The sequence below is a fragment of the Taudactylus pleione genome, unplaced genomic scaffold (genome assembly GCF_031769625.1).
Source record: "Taudactylus pleione unplaced genomic scaffold, aTauple2 ptg000041l, whole genome shotgun sequence".
In the NCBI taxonomy this organism is placed as follows: domain Eukaryota; kingdom Metazoa; phylum Chordata; class Amphibia; order Anura; family Myobatrachidae; genus Taudactylus; species Taudactylus pleione.
Window position 1 is genome coordinate 8441540 of NW_028284443.1, and position 22461 is coordinate 8464000.

A 22461-nucleotide genomic window follows, 5' to 3' on the forward strand; every position below is an offset into this window, starting at 1 on the left:
TGGTGCCGTGGAGAGACCAAAGGGTAGAGCCCTGAATTGGTAGTGGTTGTGGAGAATAGCAAACCGCAGAAACCGTTGGTGCGATGTTGCTATAGGCACATGGAGGTAGGCGTCCTGGATATCCAGGGAGACCATATAATCCCCCGGTTCCATCGCCAGTATGATGGAACGCAAAGTTTCCATCCTGAATTTGGGAACCCTGAGAAACCTGTTCAGGGACTTCAAATTGAGGATGGGGCGATGAGAGCCATTGGGTTTCTGCACCAGAAACAGCGTAGAGTAATACCCCATCCCACGTTGAGACTGTGGTACGGGTATAATGACCCCCGCCGTCAGCAAGGCCTCTATGGCTTCCTGAACCTGCAAGGCCTTGGTTTTGTCCTGAGAAGGACTTGTGCAAAAAAACTGGCAAGGCGGCCTGTGCCGAAAAGACAGGGCGTACCCCTGGGAGACCACTTCTCGCACCCAGGCATCCGTGGTGGTATTGTGCCAGCACTGGGCGAATTGAAGAAGTCGGCCTCCCACTCTGGGGTCCCCCAGAGGGAGGCCCGTCCCATCACGCAGAAGGCTTATCTTCTGGCTTGGAAGAAGGGCGCCTAGCACTCCAGGCTTGCTTCTTTGGCTTTGAGGCGGTCTTGGGTGCGGACTGCCTCGGGAAGGACTGACCCTTTGCCTTGCCCTGAACCCGAAAGGAACGAAACGCCGAGCTCCGGACCTTAGCAGGTGTAGTAGCTGAAGGGAGGAATGCTGACTTGGATTTTGCCAGGGTATCTACTATTTTGTCCAGGTCCGGACCAAATAGTAATTCCCCATTAAAAGGTAAGGCCTCCAAGCCTTTCTTTGAATCCGCGTCTGCTCTCCAAGACCGCAACCACAAGGATCTACGAGCAGACACTGCTGCCGCCGAAACCCTAGAGGTCAACAGGCTAGCATCCAAAGATGCTTCTCCAATGTAGGAGGCGGCATCTCTCATCTGTCCTAACAACGCCCTCTGGACGTCCGGAGATTCATCCGTAAACGTGTCCTCCAAGGCGTTGGCCCACCCCTCAATGGCCTTGGCCACCCAGGAGATGGCCATGGACGGCCGGGCTACAGCCCCTGAGAGAGAATAAATAGACTTTAGACAAGTCTCCACCTTACTGTCCGTAGGATCCTTCAGCGAGGATATAGACGGCAATGGCAAAGTAGCACTCCTGATGAGGCGTGTTACATGGGAATCGACTGCAGGCGGAGTTTCCCATTTCTTACAATGCGCTTCCGGGAATGGATAATTGGACGCCAAGCGTTTCTGTGGCAGGAAACGCTTACTGGGCGTCTGCCAGGCCACCGCCATGTGATCAGTCAACTGATCAGACAAGGGGAACGCTGTAGAAGTAACCTTAGCTTTTTTAAAACTAGGATACCTTGACTTGGGAGCGGGTGCCTCATCCTCAATCAGAAGAATAGCCCGCACCGCCTTAACCAGAGCCCGCACATTGATGGAAGACTTAGTGTCTACCTCCTGGACTGAGGCATCTGAGGCTGAGTCATCCTGTACCTCACCATCATCCGAGAACCCCTCAGAATCCGAAAGATGCGCAGCCTGTGCCATGACTGAGCGTTTAGACGCCCTGGAGGGCACGTCACTGCGCAACATCGACTGAAAAGCCGAAGATGCTGCCGCCAAATCTTGGACAGTGTGGGAAAGCGCATCCACCCAGGGTGGAGGAGCTGTCACAGGAGCCTGAAACGGCACCACAGCCGGCTGTGCCACAGGGGTGGACTGAATATACATTGGCAACCCCGCATAGGGACCAACAGGCTGAGACCCCGGGGGAGTCTGCAATAATTGTGGGACACCCGGGGAATGGGGGATGGCAGGCTGGGGCAACGCCCTAGTAGGGGCGGCAGTCGGGACCGACAGACGGTCCGTGATGGACACCAGCACCTGGGAAAACATCGCCCATGGTGGCTCCTGCGAAATGGGAGGTTTAGACGTACCAGAGACCGCCTGGCACCGTCCGCACAGGCCGTCCTGTGACAAATCCTCCCTATCCACTCCTGCAGAACAGCGCCTGCAGGAGAACAATGCTGGAGCCCCGGAGTGCTCAATCTCCTCCTCAGACATGACTTAGGAAGAAAACGTGCGCACTCACCAGTGTGCTGAACAACAGCCCACAATATGGCACCGTGTAGCACACAACTGTATGTGACGGACCTCACAAATACGTGATCTATATAGGTGAGGTCAGTAGAAACACCCTTCCCCCGCACACCTGTAGGGCTTGTAGGAGAAGGAAAGGGATAGGTACAGGCTGACAGTAAGTAGAAAAAAGACAGAGACAGGCAGCACTAGCAAAAGTCACATACCATGCAGGAAGATATACTCACTGCACCTTTCCACTACAATCAACCTCCCAGATTCAGTGTCTGGGAGGGCTATAGCGCTGTGTACACTGTCCTTGTCGGGGGAGAGGTACACAGGGGGACCGGTCCGCGTGCTCCCTGAGAGTATCCACGCTGCCAGTAAGAAAATGGCCGCTGGAGACCTCAGAGGAGGAGTGGCCCGAGTAGCTGCAGCTCAGCTACGCCAGACTCCGAGCTGAAAGGCGCGCTGAGCTGAGGGGAGGAGCCGCTGACAGGGAAGGCTTCCTCCCCTGGCTAGCATATTTAACCCCCAAGGTTGCGGCATCCCGCTTGCCGCTTAATTACCCTGGTGGTCTAGTGGTCTGGCGGGGTATGCCTCCGATGGAGGGGGGGCCCGCCGCCACCGCTAGCGCCCCCGGTCTGTCCCCTAGACCGGGGGCATGGGACTGCATATGAAAGGCATTACCCGCGCACCGCCGCTAATCAGCGGTGCGCGGCTTACCTGATCTCCCCGGCGTCTTCCGGCAGCAGTCCCGGGGGAAGCCAGAGTCCGGCTAGTACAGACTCTGGCTTCCCCCGCCGCGATCCCCAGTTCAGTGCTGGCGTCGCGGCGCCAGCAGGGAGAAGGAGCGGCAGCGTGGGCGTCTGTACAGACAGCCCATCGCTGCCGCTCTGGAGAAAAAGAAAAAACTGTAGTCAAAAAATAAATAAATTTAACTAAGTTAAAAAAGCTTTAGGGGGCTGCTCCTGCAGACCCCCCCCGCAGGGTGACCCGACTCCGGCCGGGCACCATCTTAAACTGAGGTGCCTGTGGCTCGGGGGCGAGGTATAGGGGAGGTTGGACCCAAGTGCATCCTGGGAGCAGCTAAAAGCTTTAACTCCGTGGTGCCCGAGGATCCAGGATCCAGCTATACCCCAAGGTCACCCTGTGGACCCCTATGGACCCTGAAGTAGAAAGAAGGGTCTACACTGCAAATATTGACTCTTTGCATAAACTTAATATAATTGTCAATAAAAGCCTTCAACACTTATGAAATGCTTGTAATTTTACTTCAGTATACCATAGTAACATCTGACAAAAAGGTCTAAAAACACTGAAACAGCAAACTTTGTGAAAACCAATACTTGTGTCATTCTCATAACTTTTGGTCATGCTGTAGCACAGAAATCTGCAACCTGAAACACTTACAAAGTTTCTTCTAAGCATTTTTCTTACATTACATTTAATAATTTATTACAAACTGACATATTGTGGCCAGAATGACCTGAAACACAAGGGTATTACAAGTACCTGAAATACAAATCCTTTGCTTTGTGAGGAGTCCAGAAAAGTCTGCAGCGAGAAATTGCTCAGTCTGGTGTAGTAAGTACCGTATTCCCCCACTTGTGCCAACAAATTGCCTATGTTTTCAGGGGAGGTTCCAGAGACATACACGCCCTGCTTAACCACAAAGGTCTGACTGGACTGCAAGTAGAGAAGACAAAGTTTTAGCCATTAATGGACACCTCTCCTAGCTTACACATAAATTAATAGTACTTGATCAATACAAATCACAATAAATCAGGGAATTCTCCAGGAGAATGGTATGGTTTGTTGGGAGTTTTGATGTCATGATAAAGTATAGTAAAACTGCTGGGTCCCCTTGAACCTTACAATTAGCAGTACAGAATTACATCATGTATGTAACAGCTATTTAAAAAAAAAAGTCACAAAAGGCTGGTATACCTGGTTAAAAGAGAACGTAGTGGAAACAACACCAATGAGCACATTGAGAACATCCTTCACCAGTTCGGATTCTTTAACCATCACATATGCTGGACACTGTATGATTGTATTACTGAGGATTTGTAGATTTCCCTCATAAATTTTATACATCTTGTCAAACGCTTCTCGTCCTGCCTCGGTAAGGTACGGCTCTTCTCTTTTACCTGGGGGACTATATTGGAAAGTTATAGATTTGTACAGCAGCCAATTTCACCCACTTGCTTTCACCACTTATGACATTGACTCTGAAACCTTACTTTGAAAATCATGCATCATGTTATTTTGCATTATTGCCAGACATATTGTAATACCTGAATTGTATGTCCAAAGAAACAAACTTGTCACAATTTACCCAAGCACCTTTATGATGCATACATACGGTCAGATTTTCCTGGTCGATTTGAACAATAAAGATATCGATATATAGTTATCGATCAAATCAACCAGTTTCTGGCCCCTTCAAACGACCAAACGAAGGTCGATGCGCTGGCACAGATGGTCGATATCGATAACCGCCTATGCATGCATGCCAACCTGATGGATATTGACCAGGTTAGCCTGTTTACTATAGGGACCCGCGATAGTTGATCGCGGGTCATTATAGTAGTTGGGGTGTTGATGCATGTGTTGGATGTTCAATATCGAACATCCAACACATGCAGGACGTTCAGATAATGATAGTTATCGTTATCTGATCGTCTCACTGTGTGAACCCTCCATTAGGCATGTTATTTTTCTTAGCTGTCCTCCTACAAATCATTTTATAATTTTCATAATCTCTCTGGAGGGAGGCCCAATATGGCTGCCACTCACACACACAGTCTGACATCTCTCAGCCATGTAATGACAGAGGGGGGAGAATGTGTCACAGGAGACATAGGCCCTCATTCAGAGCCGTACGCTCTGAGCAGAGCGCACGCTCTGAATGAGGGCCGCCCTCCATAAAAATGGAGCGTCCTCCTGGACGCTCGTATAGCTATGGGTCACCACCCACAGTCTATACGAGCGTGCAGTTTAATGGCCGCGATGGTCGTGACCATCGCGACCATCGAAACTGCGAGCCGGAGCCTGTGGTTGAGGTTTTCAACCGCAAGCTCCGGAGTGATTTTGGCTCTATCAGAGCCAAAATCACTCCCACTGACATCACTAGTGATGTCAGTGGGCCGGCTTCTGACGGTAGGCGTTCCCTTGGGAACGCCCCTGTCTGGGAGGCACGCCCACCAAAGGGGGCGTGCTGTCAATCAACATCGACAGCACGCCCCCTTTGATCAGACACAACGAGCGAAGGACTTTCCTTCGCTCGTCGCGTCTGGCGCATGCGCACGACGGAGCTCCCTCAGTCGTGCGCATGCTCAGTGCAGAACATCGACCCACTTGCGAGCGGACAGCCGCTCGCGAGTGGGTCTGAATCAGGGCCATAGCTCAGAGTGTTGTCCTAAAGCATCTCTGCTCACTACACCATGTGACATGGGACCAGGTTAATTAAATAAACAAAGAAAAATTGGTAATTATCAAGATTCTTTTTATAGCCTGCCACTGTGATTTATGCTAAAAAAACTGGGGCGTGGTATAAGAGATAGATAGTAATTAGGTAGACAATGTCTAGGTAGACATCAGATGTTAGACATATAATAGATCGACAGGGACAAAAGGTCGACAGGGACAAAAGGTTGAAACACTAAAAGTCGACAAGTAAGAAGATCGACAGGTACAAATGATCGACAGGGTCAAAAGGTCAACACAAAAATGGTCGACATGATTTTTTTTGGTTTTCTAGACCTAATCTTCACCCTAACCCTCCCCTTGGTGCCTAACCCTAACCCTCCGTGAAGTGCCTAACCCTAAAATACAAAACAAAAATCATGTGTTGACCTTTTGACCCTGTCAACCTTCTTACATGTCGACTTTAGTCCCTGTCGATCTATTGATTGTCTAACATCTGGTGTCTATCTAGACATTGTATATCTAATTACAGCCTATCTACAGTCCGGTACCCAAAAAAAATGTTGTGTTTGTTTTTTTAATGTAGATGCTGCTGTAAAAGTTACATTTTAAAACCAACATGAAACAATCACATTTCATAAGTTGACAAAAATACAAACATTTACCAGCCTTTTCTGCAAAAATTTTTATAAATGCTAAAAAGTGTGTAGAAAATGTACACTCAATCATGGCACAGCATTTGCTGATTGTTAATGTCTGGGTGACTGTTGTGTCAAATTTTATATATATCGCTGGGATACTAGACTTTGACCAGGTTAAAGACTGGACCATGAAGTACACCTGCAGCCTTCATTTTTTACACTGTCCTCATCTATAACCTGGATAACAAGACAAATTTGGATTTAATGACAGTACAGGCAGACGTATTCTTATACAGTTTGGAATGGGGTATATCAGGAATAGACTGACTTATAGAGCAGAAATCATTATAGCTTTCAAAATCACTGAGTTTCAGAAATCACAGCAGAACCGGATCATCTACACTCCATCCCCACCCAGAAACAGCAGCAGACTGTCAATCACTGAAGGTTTGCAGTACAAGTCAGGCGCATGCGCAGATTCCTGATAATATGGAATCTGTGTTACTTCATCCGCAGATGACTCACCTTCTGAAATCACTCTGCAGACCAACATTAAAGACCATGTCTAGCAGGGTTGCCATCAGGGGGGGGGGGGGGGGGAAATGCCAGGACTGGAGTCCCGTTCAGGAACAAAAGGGGGCCCGCCCGCCGTGAATCTGTGTAGCTGCGATCAATATCCCCTGCGGTTTGTAATCTCTGTATGCGAAGCCTTGCCAGGATCAAAGAATGTGGACTGATTATGCTGTCTGCCACAGTCTGACTGTATTAAGTGCTGAGCTGCTCAAGAGCCTACCAGGCACTCTGCTAAGACCACTGGGGTGGCTGCTGTAAGATGAGATATTGAGTAAAATGTTAATAATGCAGAGTTTAATGTCAAAGTTACCATGCAAACACAGAGGGCTGACTAACTCTGTATTTCATGTATGCGGCTGTTGGAAAAGTAATATAGCACAGCACTTTGGAAGAGATGAGTATGACAGTGTGTGTATTAAGCCAGCCCATCAGCCACAGAACCTGTGTAATTTAAGGGAGTCCCGGTTTAATGGGAAGTTTTGACAGTGTGTGGCCCTGAAGATCTTCAAACCTAGGCAAAAACCTAATCCTGGTCAAACTATGTCACCATACAAAATTTGGTAGAGCTAGGTACAAAACTCTGGCCGTGCAAAAAGGAGAGACAGACGCACACTTTCTTGCTTATCATATATATATATATATATATATATATATATATATATATATATATATATATATATATAAGTCAGGTCCATAAATATTGGGACATTGACAGAATTTTCATATTTTGGCCTCTATTCACCACCACAATGGCTTTGAAATGAAACAAACAAGATGTGCTTTAACTGAAGACTTTCAGATTTAATCTGAGGGTAATTACATCCAAATCAGGTGAATGGTGTAGGAATTACAACGGTTTCTATATGTGCCTCCCACTTTTTAAGGGGCCAAAAGTAATGGGACAAACTAAACAATCCTAAATCTAACTTTCACTTTTTAATACTTTGTTGCAAATCCTTTACAGGCAATTACAGCTTGAAGTCTGGAACGCATAGACATCACCAGATGTTGGGTTTCATCCCTGGTGATGCTCTGCCAGGCCTCTACTGCAAATGTCTTCAGTTCCTGCTTGTTCTTGGGGCATTTTCCCTTCAGTTTTGTACTTCATCAAGTGAAATGCATGCTCAATCGGATTCAGGTCAGGAGACTGACTTGGCCATTGCATAACATTCCACTTTTTAGTCTTAAAAAACTCTTTGGTTGCTTTTGCAGTATGCTTCGGGTCATTGTCCATCTGCACTGTGAAGCGCCGTCCAATGAGTTCTGAAGCATTTGACTGAATATGAGCATATAATATTGCCCGTAACACTTCAGAATTCATTCTGCTGCTTTTGTCAGCAGTCACATCATCAATAAATACAAGGGAACCAGTTCCATTGGCAGCCATACATGCCCACGCCATGACACTACCACCACCATGCTTCACTGATGAGGTGGTATGTTTTGGATCAGGAGCAGTTCCTTTCCTTCTCTTCTCTTCCCATCACTCTGGTACAAGTTGATCTTTGTCTCATCTGTCCATAGGATGTTGTTCCAGAACGGCAATGGCTTTTTTAGATGTTGTTTGGCAAACTCTAATCTGGTCTTCCTGTTTTTGTGGCTCACCAATGGTTTGCATCTTGTGGTGAACCCTCTATATTCACTCTTGTGAAGTCTTCTCTTGATTGTTGACTTTGACACATATACATCTACCTCCTGGAGAGTGTTTTTGATTTGGCCAACTGTTGTGAAGGGGTTTTTCTTCACCAGGGAAATAATTCTTCTGTCATCCACCACAGTTGTTTTCCGTGGTCTTCCGGGTCTTTTGGTGTTGCTGAGCTCTCCGGTGCATTCTTTCTTTTTAAGAATGTTCCAAACAGTTGATTTGGCCACACCTAATGTTTTTGCTATCTCTCTGATGGTTTGTTTTGATTTTTCAGCCTAATGATGGCTTGCTTCACTGATAGTGACAGCTCTTTGGATCTCATATTGAGCGTTGACAGCAACTGATTCCAAATGCAAATGTCACACCTAGAATCAACTCCAGACCTTTTACCTGCTTAATTGATAATGAAATAACGAGGGAATAGCCCACACCTGTCCATGAAATAGCTTTTGAATTGATAGCCCCATTACTTTTGGCCCCTTAAAAAGTGGGAGGCACATATTGAAACTGTTGTAATTCCTACACCGTTCACCCAATTTGGATGTAATTAAATTAAATCTGAAAGTCTGCAGTTAAAGAACATCTTGTTTGTTTCATTTCAAAACCATTGTGGTGGTGAATAGAGGCCAAAATCTGAAAATTCTGTCAATGTCCCTAGATTGTATGAATGAAAATCATGACTACTATTAAAGCATGACTACTATTACAACATTATGTTCTGTAGCACAAAAATGTATCTTAAAGCTGGATTATTTCCATGATCATATCAAAAACAGACAATCCCCTTGACACACACCTCTATCTTTCCTTAGACACAGGTATAGGTTAGACACAGGTATAGGAGATTCAGGCTTCACCTGGCAAAACTTACTCTCTTCCAACTGTCCCTCTCCCCAAAACATTTTACCTGTCCTGTTTTCAAAACTACAATCTCTTCTGCTCTATATTCACTTCAAACTCATCATATGTTCCCCATATTTCATTTATAATTAAAGCTTTGACCAAAGCAAAAGCTGGAGATAGATTTCAATAACCACTCTGCCAGCATGATCATGCAAGTGGTTACCGATTTAGGTCACAATTTATACTTAATCCCAATGCTTGTTTGAGGGCCCAAGCTATGGTCTGTTAGTATGAGCTGTCTTGATGATATTTTGCTCTGAGGCATGTGCCAAGGAGCAAGATAGGCTGACTCTACAGTTTCAATTAGTAAGAGAACCCCACTTGTATGAGTAACCGAGCCAGTGGTAAACTGATTTTGACTATGTTTTGAGCCAAGTAGTGTTGTAAAGCCACAGTACCTAATGTTATTTTAGATTGCAACTTGGTCCTACAAGGCCGAATCTTCAACTAAGGTTAGCATGAACCTATTCATGTGAGACTACTTTCCATGCTCATATACACCACATGAATTTATGTCTTACGATAAGACATGGGTCCTAAATTTGTACAGCCCTTAATGGAATTGTTAATCCCCAACAAAGTTACCTTGAACGAAAATGAAAGCCCTCAATTTGTAATCAGTGAAGAAAAAGAGGAAATATGCAGCGCTAATAAATACACAAATTTTATGAAAAAACAATTATAAAACAATAATAGAAAAAACAATAACTAGTACACAATAATTAATACACAAATAAATGTGGATACACTAAAAGGATAGTTTAAAAGTTCAATGAACATAAAATAAATAATCATGCATGATATTGACCCTGTAGGCACTAATTGCTGCAGCAATATTAGGACATAAAGATGGAAGACAATGTCTTTCAGGCAAAACTGGAGTATAGTTGTATGTCCAACAATGGGGAAATGATTACCAGCTTAAGTCCAGATGAAATGAGGATCCTGTAATTAGCGAGGGCATCACAGCCGGCGAACACCCAACGCGTTTCGCTACCATTAGGTAGCTTTTTGAAAAAGCTGCCTAATGGTAGCGAAACGCGTTGGTGGCTTCCCCTGATCTAGGCACTTATCATTGGGACTATTCTAAGGACATATACTGGAGCCTGCATTGGAGTTGGGACACATCTTTTTCCAGCACTGATTTCCCAGAGGTATTTCCTTGCGTTGGATGTTCGCCGGCTGTGATGCCCTCGCTAATTACAGGATCCTCATTTCATCTGGACTTAAGCTGGTAATCATTTCCCCATTGTTGGACATACAACTATACTCCAGTTTTGCCTGAAAGACATTGTCTTCCATCTTTATGTCCTAATATTGCTGCAGCAATTAGTGCCTACAGGGTCAATATCATGCATGATTATTTATTTTATGTTCATTGAACTTTTAAACTATCCTTTTAGTGTATCCACATTTATTTGTGTATTAATTATTGTGTACTAGTTATTATTTTTTCTATTATTGTTTTATAATTGTTTTTTCATTAAATTTGTGTATTTATTAGCGCTGCATATTTCCTCTTTTTCTTCACTATTGTACAGGAGGCTGACTACCTCCCTTTTGCAGCTGCTTGGAAGGACCACCCATCGCAGCGCCCTTTATACTATAAATCTTTATAGTTCATTTTTCAATTTGTAATCAGTTCTCCTGAAGCTGTCCCTCGTATTAAAGAATATAGGAGTGCAAGGCAACGATTTCATTACATGTCTGTAATATGCTGTCATAATACCAAAGTCATCTTAAATTCTTGGCAGACAAAGTATTTCAGACAACAGTAATTTACTAGAGTGGTTGACTGTGCTTTCAAAGATAAGGGACCTTAAAATTACTTTGCTTGGCTTTCAAAGAAGCGTCAACAGAAATCACAAAGAGAAGCGTTAAAAATACAATTTCAGAATTACTATAATTTTAGGTTTCTGTACACGAGAAATAGCAGCAGGCCCCCAAATTATTAATTCTCATGTCATATGGATGACAGAAAATGGAAGTGCAGTAGTAACAATACTGCATTCCCTTATACCCAAGTAGTCTGTTCCAGCTGAGCTTGGGAAGTATTGTGGAATTGTATCCACTGCCATGACTCCAGTCCAGATAATTACCATTCACATGGCAATATGGAACAGAAGCTTTGCACCCAATCATTAAACAGGTTTCATTTATTTAGCAGTGCAAAACTGCAGATAAAACTTTAAAAGTTAAAGTCAGCCCGAGTATGAACATCTCACTCATTATATACAACACCAGTATTCATGGATAACAAGTATTCCTACACAACTCAGCAATGAAGCTCTTAAAATAGTCCTAGTAAAATGTCCTTTAATCCCAGATATTTATAAATTTGTTTTATGAGTTTATAAATCATACTGATCCCACATATAGGAATCCAGCAACAATCATTCTTTCCAGGAAATGTTAAAGAAGAAATTATTTTATTTTCCTGAGTTCTTTAATCAAGTGAAATGCATGCTCAATCGGATTCAGGTCAGGGGATTGACTTGGCCATTACATTAATGTTCTCCGAATTTCTAATTAATTCCACAGTCCTTGGTCTGCATTTTTATGCATTACAAAATAAAGCAAATGTTCTGGATGAAACTCAAATAGAAGTTTAGAAAGAACGCCTATTAGGGTGCAGTCACAGGATTGCCTACCAAAGCCATGCAATTAAAAAAACATTTGCTGCCTCCAATGATGCACACAATGGTTCTGTGAGTGAAGGGAGCACATTTGCCACATCCCAAAAGCACCATCTTTATTCAGATATGCTTCTTCAGGTGTGCCAATGACTACATGTACCACTATACAGGAAGATGTTTTGGCCATCTGCTTTCAAAAACGCTAATAATGCTATAAGTTTAGTCCATAGATTATTATTATTATTATTATTATTATGGAGGTCATGATACATATTAAATGCAGGAAATGCCTGCAATACTAATTCCATGGTTGCAGGAAATTTGTCTGCAATGGGGTTTATGGGTTATGGCCTCAATTGCAGCTATCTGTATAACAGTCATCAGGAGAAGACTTTGCTGCATTGACTTTTGTCCAAATTATCTTATCGGTTGTGTAGTATAAAGTCTAGCCAGTGATCCCCTGACAAAGGGGGTGGCTAGCCCAGAGTTAAACATTTGAGAGCGGCTAGTCAATATACGGGGTCACCGGGAACAGAGCAGCAGCCGCCTAGTATTACCATGGGCAGTGTCCAGACAGAGATAACAAGAGATATGGTAAGAACTTACCTTTGTTATCTCTGTTTCTACGAAGTCCATAGGGTCCACAGGGTTGACCTTGGGGTATAGGTTGGGAACCAAATCCGGGCACCACGCAGTTAAAGCTTTTAGCTCCCAGGATGCACTGGGTCCACTCTCCCTATAACCCCACCCCCAAGCCAGAGGCACCTCAGTTTGTAAGTAGCCAAAGGCCGGAGGAGGAGAGAAAAAGAGAGAGAAAACTGGAACACTCAATAACCATACTCACCGAAATGGGAGACGGAAAACCGGTGACCAGCCCATATGAAGCCAGGTGCGTCAGGGCGGGCGCCCTGTGGACCCTATGGACTTCGTAGAAACAGAGATAACAAAGGTAAGTTCTTACCATATCTCTTGTTTTCTACTTCAGGGTCCATAGGGGGTCCACAGGGTTGACCTTGGGGATGTCCCAAAGCAGTTCAACCAAGGGTGGGGACGCTCCTGTGCTGAGAGGAGAATCCGTCGCCAAAAAGGAAGCATCCTGAGAGGCAAAGGAAACCAATGCCTAGAACCTTAAAAAGGTGTGGACAGAAGACCACGTGGCCACCTAGTAAGGCAAAACAGCCGAGGCGCCACAGCGAGCCGCACACGAGGGTCACATGGCCCGAGAAAAAACAAGCATCAACAACAGGAAGGCCTACCCATGGGTAGGCCCCTGAGGAAGACCTACGAGGCCATCCAAGTCAACATTTGGTTATAGGCCGGCCATCCTTTCCTGTGAAAACCAGAAATCTCAGACCACCAATAAGGAGTCCGATTTCCGTAAGGAACCTGAACGGATCACATAAATCCAAAGAGGCCAGACCACAGTCAATGAGGCCACACCAGCCGAGAGGACTGGGGACAGAATGGCCGTACCATAAGTTCCAGAATAATATGGAACCTGAAAACCACTAAGAAGAAACACAGGGCGAGAGCAACTCCCACCCTGACATGATGCCCTCCAGAAGAGGGAGCCACATGAGAACGCTCCCAATTCAGACACTCTCCTGGTTGATATAAACACCCTGAGAGAAAGAGAGAGCCTAAGCAATAGACCATGTAATGGCTATCACAACCAGCGGTTCCATTGACTGTCCCCGGAGGTAACGAAGAACCACTACTTACTCCCAAGGAGTCCCTAGGGAGGACAAATGGAGGCATAATCAAGAAAACACTCCAAAGGATGAACTGGATACCAGAGTGAAGCAATTCCATATCTTAACCATACTGACAGTGTAGAGATCCGCACTGTCAGGAAGACCAGGCCAAGTGTGAAACCCAAGCCAGCCGGAAGGAATGCCAGAATATCTGGAAATCCTGGACACCGGAGGATTGTATCGACAGGTACAATACCATAAGATTTATGGCTGCCACAGTTTGTGGTAGGTCCCAGCAAAAGCTGATCCATGTGCTCTAATCATTCCAACGATGACAAAGCCAGGGAAGCCGTAAGACCACTGTAAGGACACAGTCAAAGACAAACGACCCAGGTCCAAGGCAAAACCAAGGACCCTGAGACAACAGGTCCGGGCAGTGAAGCATCAGGGATGGAGTATCGATGTAGAGACTCCGAAGATCCAAGTACCCCTGACATCTGGGGCAATCAGGAGCCACCAGCAGGAAAGCATCTCCGTCTCGATTGAAAACACTTCCAAAGACCTCGAGGAAGAAGGGAGACCGGAGAACACAGGTACACAAAGTGGAAGGACCACTTCACCGACAAAGAGTCGCTGAAGTTTGCTTCAGAATCCCCAGAGCTGAACTGTAACACCCTAGTGTGATAAAGTCAGAAGGCCATGAGGGTCACCTCAGGGGGGCCCCCCCTGCTCACCAGGAGATGAAACCTCTCTTGGGGAAGAGACTAGTCCCCGGGATGCACGTCGTGACGGCTGAGGACTCCCGCTTCCCAATGGAGAGCTCCTGAAATGAACGCTGCCGAGATGGTCGGGAGGAGACCCTCGGACTATGTCCGAATATGTGACATACCTGTCATTGCCACCCAACGAACAGTGTTGCTAAAAAGGAAGCCACTGTCCTGACCCTGTCGGACTGAACCTTTTCAGGTTCACCGGGAAACAAGAGTTATGCCAGAGTAAGTTAATTGACAGGGTGGAATCGACAGACGTCCAACTGCACTGAAAAGGATTCGGTCCAGACACTGTCCCTAGCAAAGAAAACCCTGGACGAGATGGCCATAGCCACCCGGACAGGGACCGACTTGCCTCCGGAGAGAGCATCATCGTTTGAACAGTTATCCGACAGAAAAAACTCATTCCATCTGGAGATGAGCCAATTATGGAAAGGCCTGGAATGGAACTGAGCCCATTCCACCATGCATCCCAGAGTGTAAAGACATCTGTCGACTGCGCAGACAACCATGTACTCCTAATGGAAGAGAGGAGATTCCGTCTTACGCCAGAAGAATTCTCAGATTCTGAGAATCCAGCAGGGATCCTAGATGAAGAATACCCAGAGAGGGATGCAGGGAGGACTTTTTCCCCGTTGATTAAACGTCTGCACCCTGAAGAAGCCAGAGTCATCCTGACCTGGCCGTAAAGTACCCCGGTGATCCCGCTAAGAGCAGGAGGCCGTCCAGGTACAGGAGCATTGGGATATACTGAACAGAAGAACTGTCAGAAAATCCAAAACGCTGGTAAACCCCTGTGGGGCTGAGGACAGTCCCAACAGGCAGAGCCCGAAAAATTGTAAGTGTTGCTGTGATACAGCAAACCTCAGCCCATGCTGAGGAAAGGTCTCTGTAAGTACCCGTAGGCACGCGTCCTGTATATCCAGTGATACCCTAAAGTCCCCAGGTTCCAAACATCGTATGATGGAGCATAGGGATTTCCTCCTGAGCCCAGGTAGCTTTAGGAACTGGTTCAGGGAATTGAGACAGAGAACAGGCCAAAGAGGACCATTCAGCCACCGCACCAGAAAGAAAACAGAATAACCAGTCCCTCACTGAGATAGTGGGGATGGCCCAATTAGCTCCGCTTACCGCAACAACTGCATAGCTTTCTGGATCTGTAAGGCCCTTGTAAAGAGGGCGTACCCTCCTACCCACGTAGCCGCGGCAACTTGACACTAATACCGGGCGAACTGAGAAAATCGGTATCTCCCAGTTGTAGGCCTGTCCCGTCAGACTGAAGAGATATCCGTAGGTTCAGAAGCAGGATCGGCTGGCAGTCCAGGCCTGCTCGGTACTGGATATGTCGGCCCTTGTAGATGCCGACAGTCTACGAAGAAACAGACCTTTAGGCTGACCGAGAGGACAAAAAAGACTTAACAGACTTAGTCTGAGGCCTTGTAGTGTGCATAGCTGAAAGCGGTAAACTTGTCGTTAGTAATACTGCCAATGTTACTACAATCTTGTCAAGGTCAGGACCAAACAATATCAACCCTAAAGATGGTATCTGCACCTCTGCATTCTCAGAGCGCAGCCATAGGGTATTACGGAGGATACAGTCGCAGCCGGAACTCTGAAAGTTAGGAGACTGGTATCCAATATAGGCATGTCCACCTATGACAACTGCATATATTACATGAGCGACCAAATACATTTGAACCCCCGACGTGTTGGAGGGGAAAAAAACGTTACAAATGCATCAACCCAATATGCAATAGTATTAACCAACCATGCTATAGCCATGGTAGGATGGGTAACAACTCCCGAAAGCAAGTATACTGATTTCAGGCAGAGTTACCACCTACGGATCCGAAGAATCCGACCACGCAGGAATGGGAGGCGTAGTAACGTCTGTAATCAGACGAGTAACACGCCCATCCCCCCCAGGAGGGGCTCGTGATGACCCTCAGGGAATTTGGGACAGGAGGCCAAACACTGTTGTAACACCTCCTATCTGGCAACAGCCAGAGTCCCGCTATGCGATCCACCCGCTAGTCAGCAACAGGTAACCCGAAGGCACGCAATACTGAGGGTGTATGATACAGGTGCAGGTCAACATTCACTCTAACCAGAATGGACCTGCTACCAGCCCTAAAGCAGGGATAATAATACCTGAAATAGGCTTCCCCCCGTGTAAGAGGGAAAGAGCCCCGAACAGTACCCAGTTCACGGCAGAGCCAACTGGGAAGTAACCACAGGGCGTCAACCACGCCAATTAGCGTTTCGTAGAAAACGACATCCACCCAGGGTGGCTTTGTGGTAATCCCTGCAAGGGGAATGACAGACTATTGTGGCACCAGGGGGAATTCATATACTGCAAAAAACCCCTGCAGGGAGCGGTAGTCTGTGTCACAGGGGAAGAGTGCAAGAAGCTGCGAGATACCCTGAGATGAAAAGGGCAGTATGGTGAAGTAACCCCAAGTGAGGTACAACAATGGGGCCCGCCCGGCGATCCGCAATTGAGAGGATCCCGAGAAAACAAACCGCCCAAGGGGGTCGTGAAAGAGGCCGGCACCAGATGACGCCACATACAGAACCCTTTATGAGTCAAATCCTCCGCACTAACACCTGCAGCACATGACTTGCAGGATAGTAAAAATGGGTGCAGTATAACGCTCTATCTCCTGGTCAGACATATCTGACCCATCTTGGCGGAAATATTAAGCAGCACTATACTGGTCCTGACTGATGCCAAAAATAGCTGCAGGGACCCATTTTCAGCGTATGCAACACACAGTTCCATCTAAAATATGGCAACGTGCAGCACGCAACAGTATGTGACAAACCACACAAATATTAACAAGTATATAAATGTGAGGTCTCAGAACCACCCTAAGTACAGCTGTATTAGGGCAGATAAAGAAAAGGGATAGATATACACTGACAGGTGAGAGAATAAAGTACAGTCAGCACTAGCATAAGTCACATACAATGCAGATATATACATATATACATAAACATGTCATATAATATACTGCACTATTACACTGCATTCAACTGCCCAGATTCAGTGTCTGGGAAAGCTACAGCGCTGTGTACACTGACCTGATGGTGAGGTACGCAGGGGGACTGGACTCACTGCCATCCTGAGAGATTTCTGCTGCACCACAGAGATAAAATGGCCGCTGGAGACCTCAGAGGAAGCGTGGCCCGCGGAGGAAGCAGCTCAGCGACGCCAGACTATGGATACTGAAAGGCGCACTGAGCTGAGGGGAGGAGCCGCTGTAACAGGGAAGGCTGCCTCCCCTGGCCGGCTATTAACCCCCGGGACGCCGGCTCCCTGCACCGATCGTTAAGTCCCTGGTGGTCTAGTGGACACACGGGGTATGGGGGGCCCGCCGCCACTGCCGGCGCCTCCGGTCTGTCCCCTGAGACCGGAGGCACAGGACTGCATTTGAAATGCGCGGATCACCGCAAGCGGTGATCCGCGACCTTACCTGCTCCCCGTGGATCCGGCAGCAGTCCTGGGCGCCCGCAGAGTCCGGCTAGTACAGACTCTGGGGTCCCGCTGAGATCCCCAGATCTGTACTGGCGTCTCAGCGCCAGCGGGGTGACGGAGCGGCAGCTTAGACGTCCTATGGACAGTCCGACGCTGCCGCTCTGAAGAGTCCAAAGTCCATGAAAAAACTTTGTCCCTAAAAAAAAAAAAAAAATAAGCTTAGGGGCTGCTAATCAGCTCCCCCTGCGCTAACGGTGACCCGACTCCGGCCGGGCACCAACTTAAACTGAGGTGCCTCTGGCTTGGGGGTGGGGTTATAGGGAGAGTGGACCCAGTGCATCCTGGGAGCTAAAAGCTTTAACTGCGTGGTGCCCGGATTTGGTTCCCAACCTATACCCCAAGGTCAACCCTGTGGACCCCCTATGGACCCTGAAGTAGAAAATCCCCTTTTCGGCTGCTTCACCTCCTCCCTCTCCACAGACCTTCTCTGCCCTCCTCCCCCTGCATGCAGATCTAACCAGTGTGCGGCTAGTTACTGTGGGCTGGTCCTTCCTCTGGGCCCTTCTCACTTCCCACGTTACTCTCCTCTTTCCCTCAGCTCCCCCGCCTTTTGCCTTTTTACTCTCAAGTAATTTTACTTTCACTCTCTTGGATGATCAGTAATCCTGATCGGGACAATTCCCAATACTCCTGATGTGATACACAGCACACAACTTGGGTGAGCGAGATTATATCTATTTTATGTGTCTACTGTTGTTGGTCTTTTTTTTAATAATCAAGTGTTTTAAAAAGCCCACTTAGATGTTTTTTTGTTATATTATGTTCTACTTAGGGTGAATGGGAGATATACAAACCATGTTTTAAATTATTTCTTATTTGTGAATTCTGCTTAATCCTATGCTCTTTTTTCCAACTTTCAGAAAGCTGATTCTCAAGTATCTATAATAAAACTTAATATTCTCTACCCACCAAGAGCAAACATTTCCATAGAAGTTAAGGACGGCTATCTTGAGCGGGCCCAGGGACTGGGGGTGTGTGACCAAATCTGGGAAATGTGGCCCCTAAAAAAATTAAACAAAAATACTATGTGCGTCACTGAACGACGCTAATATGGGTTTCACAGCGCTGCAAAGGAGGACAATGTTCCCGTCAGCAACTGACCCGGGACCCTCTAACAAGATTGGGTGAGCAGAACCCCAACCCCAGGCATTGAATTTAAGTGTATATAAAATATGAGATATGGTAAGAACTTACCCTTGTTATCTCTATTTCTACGAAGTCCATAGGGTTCCACAGGATACCTTGGGGTATAGGTGATGACGTCAGGCATCGGGCACCATAGAGTTAAGTTTTCAGCCTCCCAGGATGCACTAGGGTCCCCCTCCTATACCCCGCCCCCGAGCCCAGGCATCTCAGTTACGTACCAAGCCATAGGCCAGAGGAGGAGAAGGAAGAGAGAGAAAAAAGATCTGGACACACACAAGAATCACATTCTCACCAGAGGGAGACGGAAAAACCGGTGACCAGAGCAAAGCCCATTTGCAGCACAGGTGCGACAGGGCGGGAGTCCTGTGGAACCCTATGGACTTCGTAGAAATAGAGATAACAAAGGTAGGTTCTTACCATATCTCATATTTTCTACATCAGGGTCCATAGGGTATCCACAGGATACCTTGGGGATGTCCCAAAGCAGTATCCTTTAAGGGTGGGGACGCTCCTGTGCAGAAAGGAGAATCCGCCGCCCGAAGGAAGCATCCTGAGAGGCAAAGGTGTCAAACGCATAATACCTCACAAAGGTATGGACAGAGGACCACGTGGCCGCCTTGCAGATCTGGACTGCAGAGGCACAACGTCGAGCTGCCCATGAAGGACCCACAGACCTAGTGGAATGAGCCTTCACAGAAGAAGGAACCAGCAGGCCTTCATGAAGATAAGCTTCTGAAATTGCCATACGGATCCAGCCTGCCAAAGTTTGCTTTTAAACAGGCCAACCCTTTTTACGGAAGCCATAGAGGACAAACAAGGCGTCCGACTTCCTAAACGAAGAAGTACGGTCAACATAAGTCCTTAAGGCCCACACAACATCCAAAGTGGCCTCACCCACTGAAAGGCCAGGTGAGTTAAAAGCCGGTACAACTATTTCCTCGTTTACATGAAACCGGGAAACAACTTTGGGAATAAATTCAGGACGAGTGCGTAGCACTGCCCTGTTCCCATGAAAAATCAAGAAAGGGGGTTTACAAGAGAGAGCCCCTAAATCAGAAATCCGTCTGGCCGAAGCTATGGCCAGAAGGAAAACAGTCTTTGCTGTTAGCCATTTAAGATCCACTGAGCCCAGTGGTTCAAACGGCGGTCCTTGGAGAGCCCTCAGGACCACAGCCAAGTCCCAAGGCGCCACAGGTGGAACAAACGGCGGCTGAATTCGCAGAACACCCTGCATAAAGGTGCGCACATCAGGGATTGTAGCAATCCTACAATGAAACCAGACAGACAGGGCAGAAACCTGCACCTTCAAAGAAGCAAGGCGAAGCCCATGGTCTAGTCCTGCTTGTAGGAAGGCTAGTATTCTAGAAAGACGAAACTCCCGCGGTGCATAACCTCTTGGTCGACACCACTGGAAGAACGTATGCCGCACGCGATGGTATATTCTCGCGGAAGACTGTTTCCGAGCTCTTAGCATGGTTCGCACTACAGAGCTGGAAAATCCCCTGGACCTCAACATGGCCGTCTCAACAGCCACGCCGTCAAAGACAGCCGAGTCAGGTCCGGGTGAAGACAAGGACCCTGTGACAGAAGGTCCGGTCGTAGCGGCAGCCGCAGAGGACTGTCCACGGACAGACCCTGAAGGTCTGAGAACCAGTGCCGTATGGGCCATGCGGGAGCTATCAACAGGAGCGTCCGCCTCCTTAGTACGGGAAGGTTCCTGGTCGGAAAGATCCAGAATCTCCCCATCATCAGACGTCACTTCGTCATCCTCATAAGGAGCAGACAGAGACGCCACCGGCCGCTTATGTGGCCGCAACACAGACTCCCCTTGTAACACCTCCGACAAGTGCTGTACAGAACTAGTCAGGGAATTAACCCACGCCGACTCCTGAGAGAGCGGGAGAGGGGAAATAGGGAGACTGCGGGGTACCACCAATTGCCTCGGGAAACCCTGCATGGGTGACGACCCCACTGATTGCTGGGACAATCCCATCTGCGAGAAGGTGGGCTGCGGAGCTAACTGGCCCACCAAGGTTGTAAGCGCCTGAGCGAAACAAGCCCAGGGCGGCTCCTGTACCGGTGTTGTGACCGTAATTGGCCGCGCCAATAAAAAACACTTCCGGCATAGGCCCTCCGCGTTACCCTCCCCCTCCGCTATAGGTACTTTACACGTAGTACACTGAAGCTGGAGAGGAAAGTCACTCTCAGACATAATGGTGGAAAGTATGTGACCCCACTCACCAATACTTTTAGTATAGCGAGAGACCACCCTGCAGCACTGCACCGCAAGGGCTTTAGCAGAAAGAACAGGGACAGTGATAAGGCTGACAGTTAGAAAATAAAAGTACAGGCAGCAGCGCTAGCACAGTCACATACGAAGCAAAGAAAATCAATTCCTGCACTAACAGCGCTGATAAATCAACTACAGAGAGTCTGGTAGGACACAGCGCTGCATACACAGACCTGACCACAGCCGAGGAGAGGTATGCGGGGGGACCCAGACCACGATGCCCCCGATCATAGGCTTCCAGCAGTGTTCACCATGCGTTGGGAAAGATGGCCACAGAGGAGCATAGAGGAGGCTGGCCTGGGGGAGGAGCGCTGCCACAGGGCCAGTCGGCGTGTGCAGAGAGGGCTGTGTGCAGCGGGGGAGGCGCCGGCTGTGAGACAGGGAAGGTGCGCTCCCCTGGCATGCATTTAACCCCTGGGACGCCGCAGCGCTACCGCTCTGCCGCGGTCCTGCTGTCCCAGGGGGGTAGTGGAAGCGCAGGTTAGTACCTGGCTCCACGCTGCAGCCAGTCCCCAGGGAGCCCCCTGCCTGGGGACTCTGGACCATGTATCAGCGGGGACCCGCCGCGGGACCCCGCTGCTTACCTGCTGACCCACTTAAATCCGGCCATGGTCCTAAACATCTGGGGTCACCGCTAGCTGTGACCCCAGATGCCTACCAGCATCCCCGGATCGGTACCGGCGTTCTGGTACCGGCGAGGGGGGTAGGGAAGACAGCATGGACGTCAGGACTGACTGTCCATGCTGTACTTCCAGATGTGCAGCCACAGCTGCATAGAAGAAAACTTCAGGGGCTCTTCATGGCCCCCCTCTAACAGGTGCAACCGACTCCGGCCGGGCACCAAACTAAACTGAGATGCCTGGGCTCGGGGGCGGGGTATAGGAGGGGGACCCTAGTGCATCCTGGGAGGCTGAAAAGCTTAACTCTATGGTGCCCGATGCCTGACGTCATCACCTATACCCCAAGGTATCCTGTGGATACCCTATGGACCCTGAAGTAGAAAGAATAAAGCATAAAAGTGCAACCAAAAGTAAAGAGTAAAGTCACACAGTAGGCGATTTAACATGTCGA

General features: G+C 47.6%; 1 protein-coding gene across 3 annotated transcripts in view; it reads right to left on the reverse strand.

Annotated features, from left to right (window-relative positions):
• Positions 1-22461, reverse strand: part of TUBGCP6 (tubulin gamma complex component 6) — a 140897-nt gene that overhangs the window by 113246 nt on the left and 5190 nt on the right. For all 3 annotated transcript variants that reach the window (XM_088457624.1, XM_088457622.1, XM_088457623.1), the window contains 2 exons: positions 4073-4283; positions 3638-3811 (listed from right to left, as the gene is read on the reverse strand). In XM_088457624.1, the coding sequence (XP_088313750.1) occupies positions 3638-3811; positions 4073-4283 (385 nt within the window). The remainder of the gene's footprint in view (positions 1-3637; positions 3812-4072; positions 4284-22461) is intronic.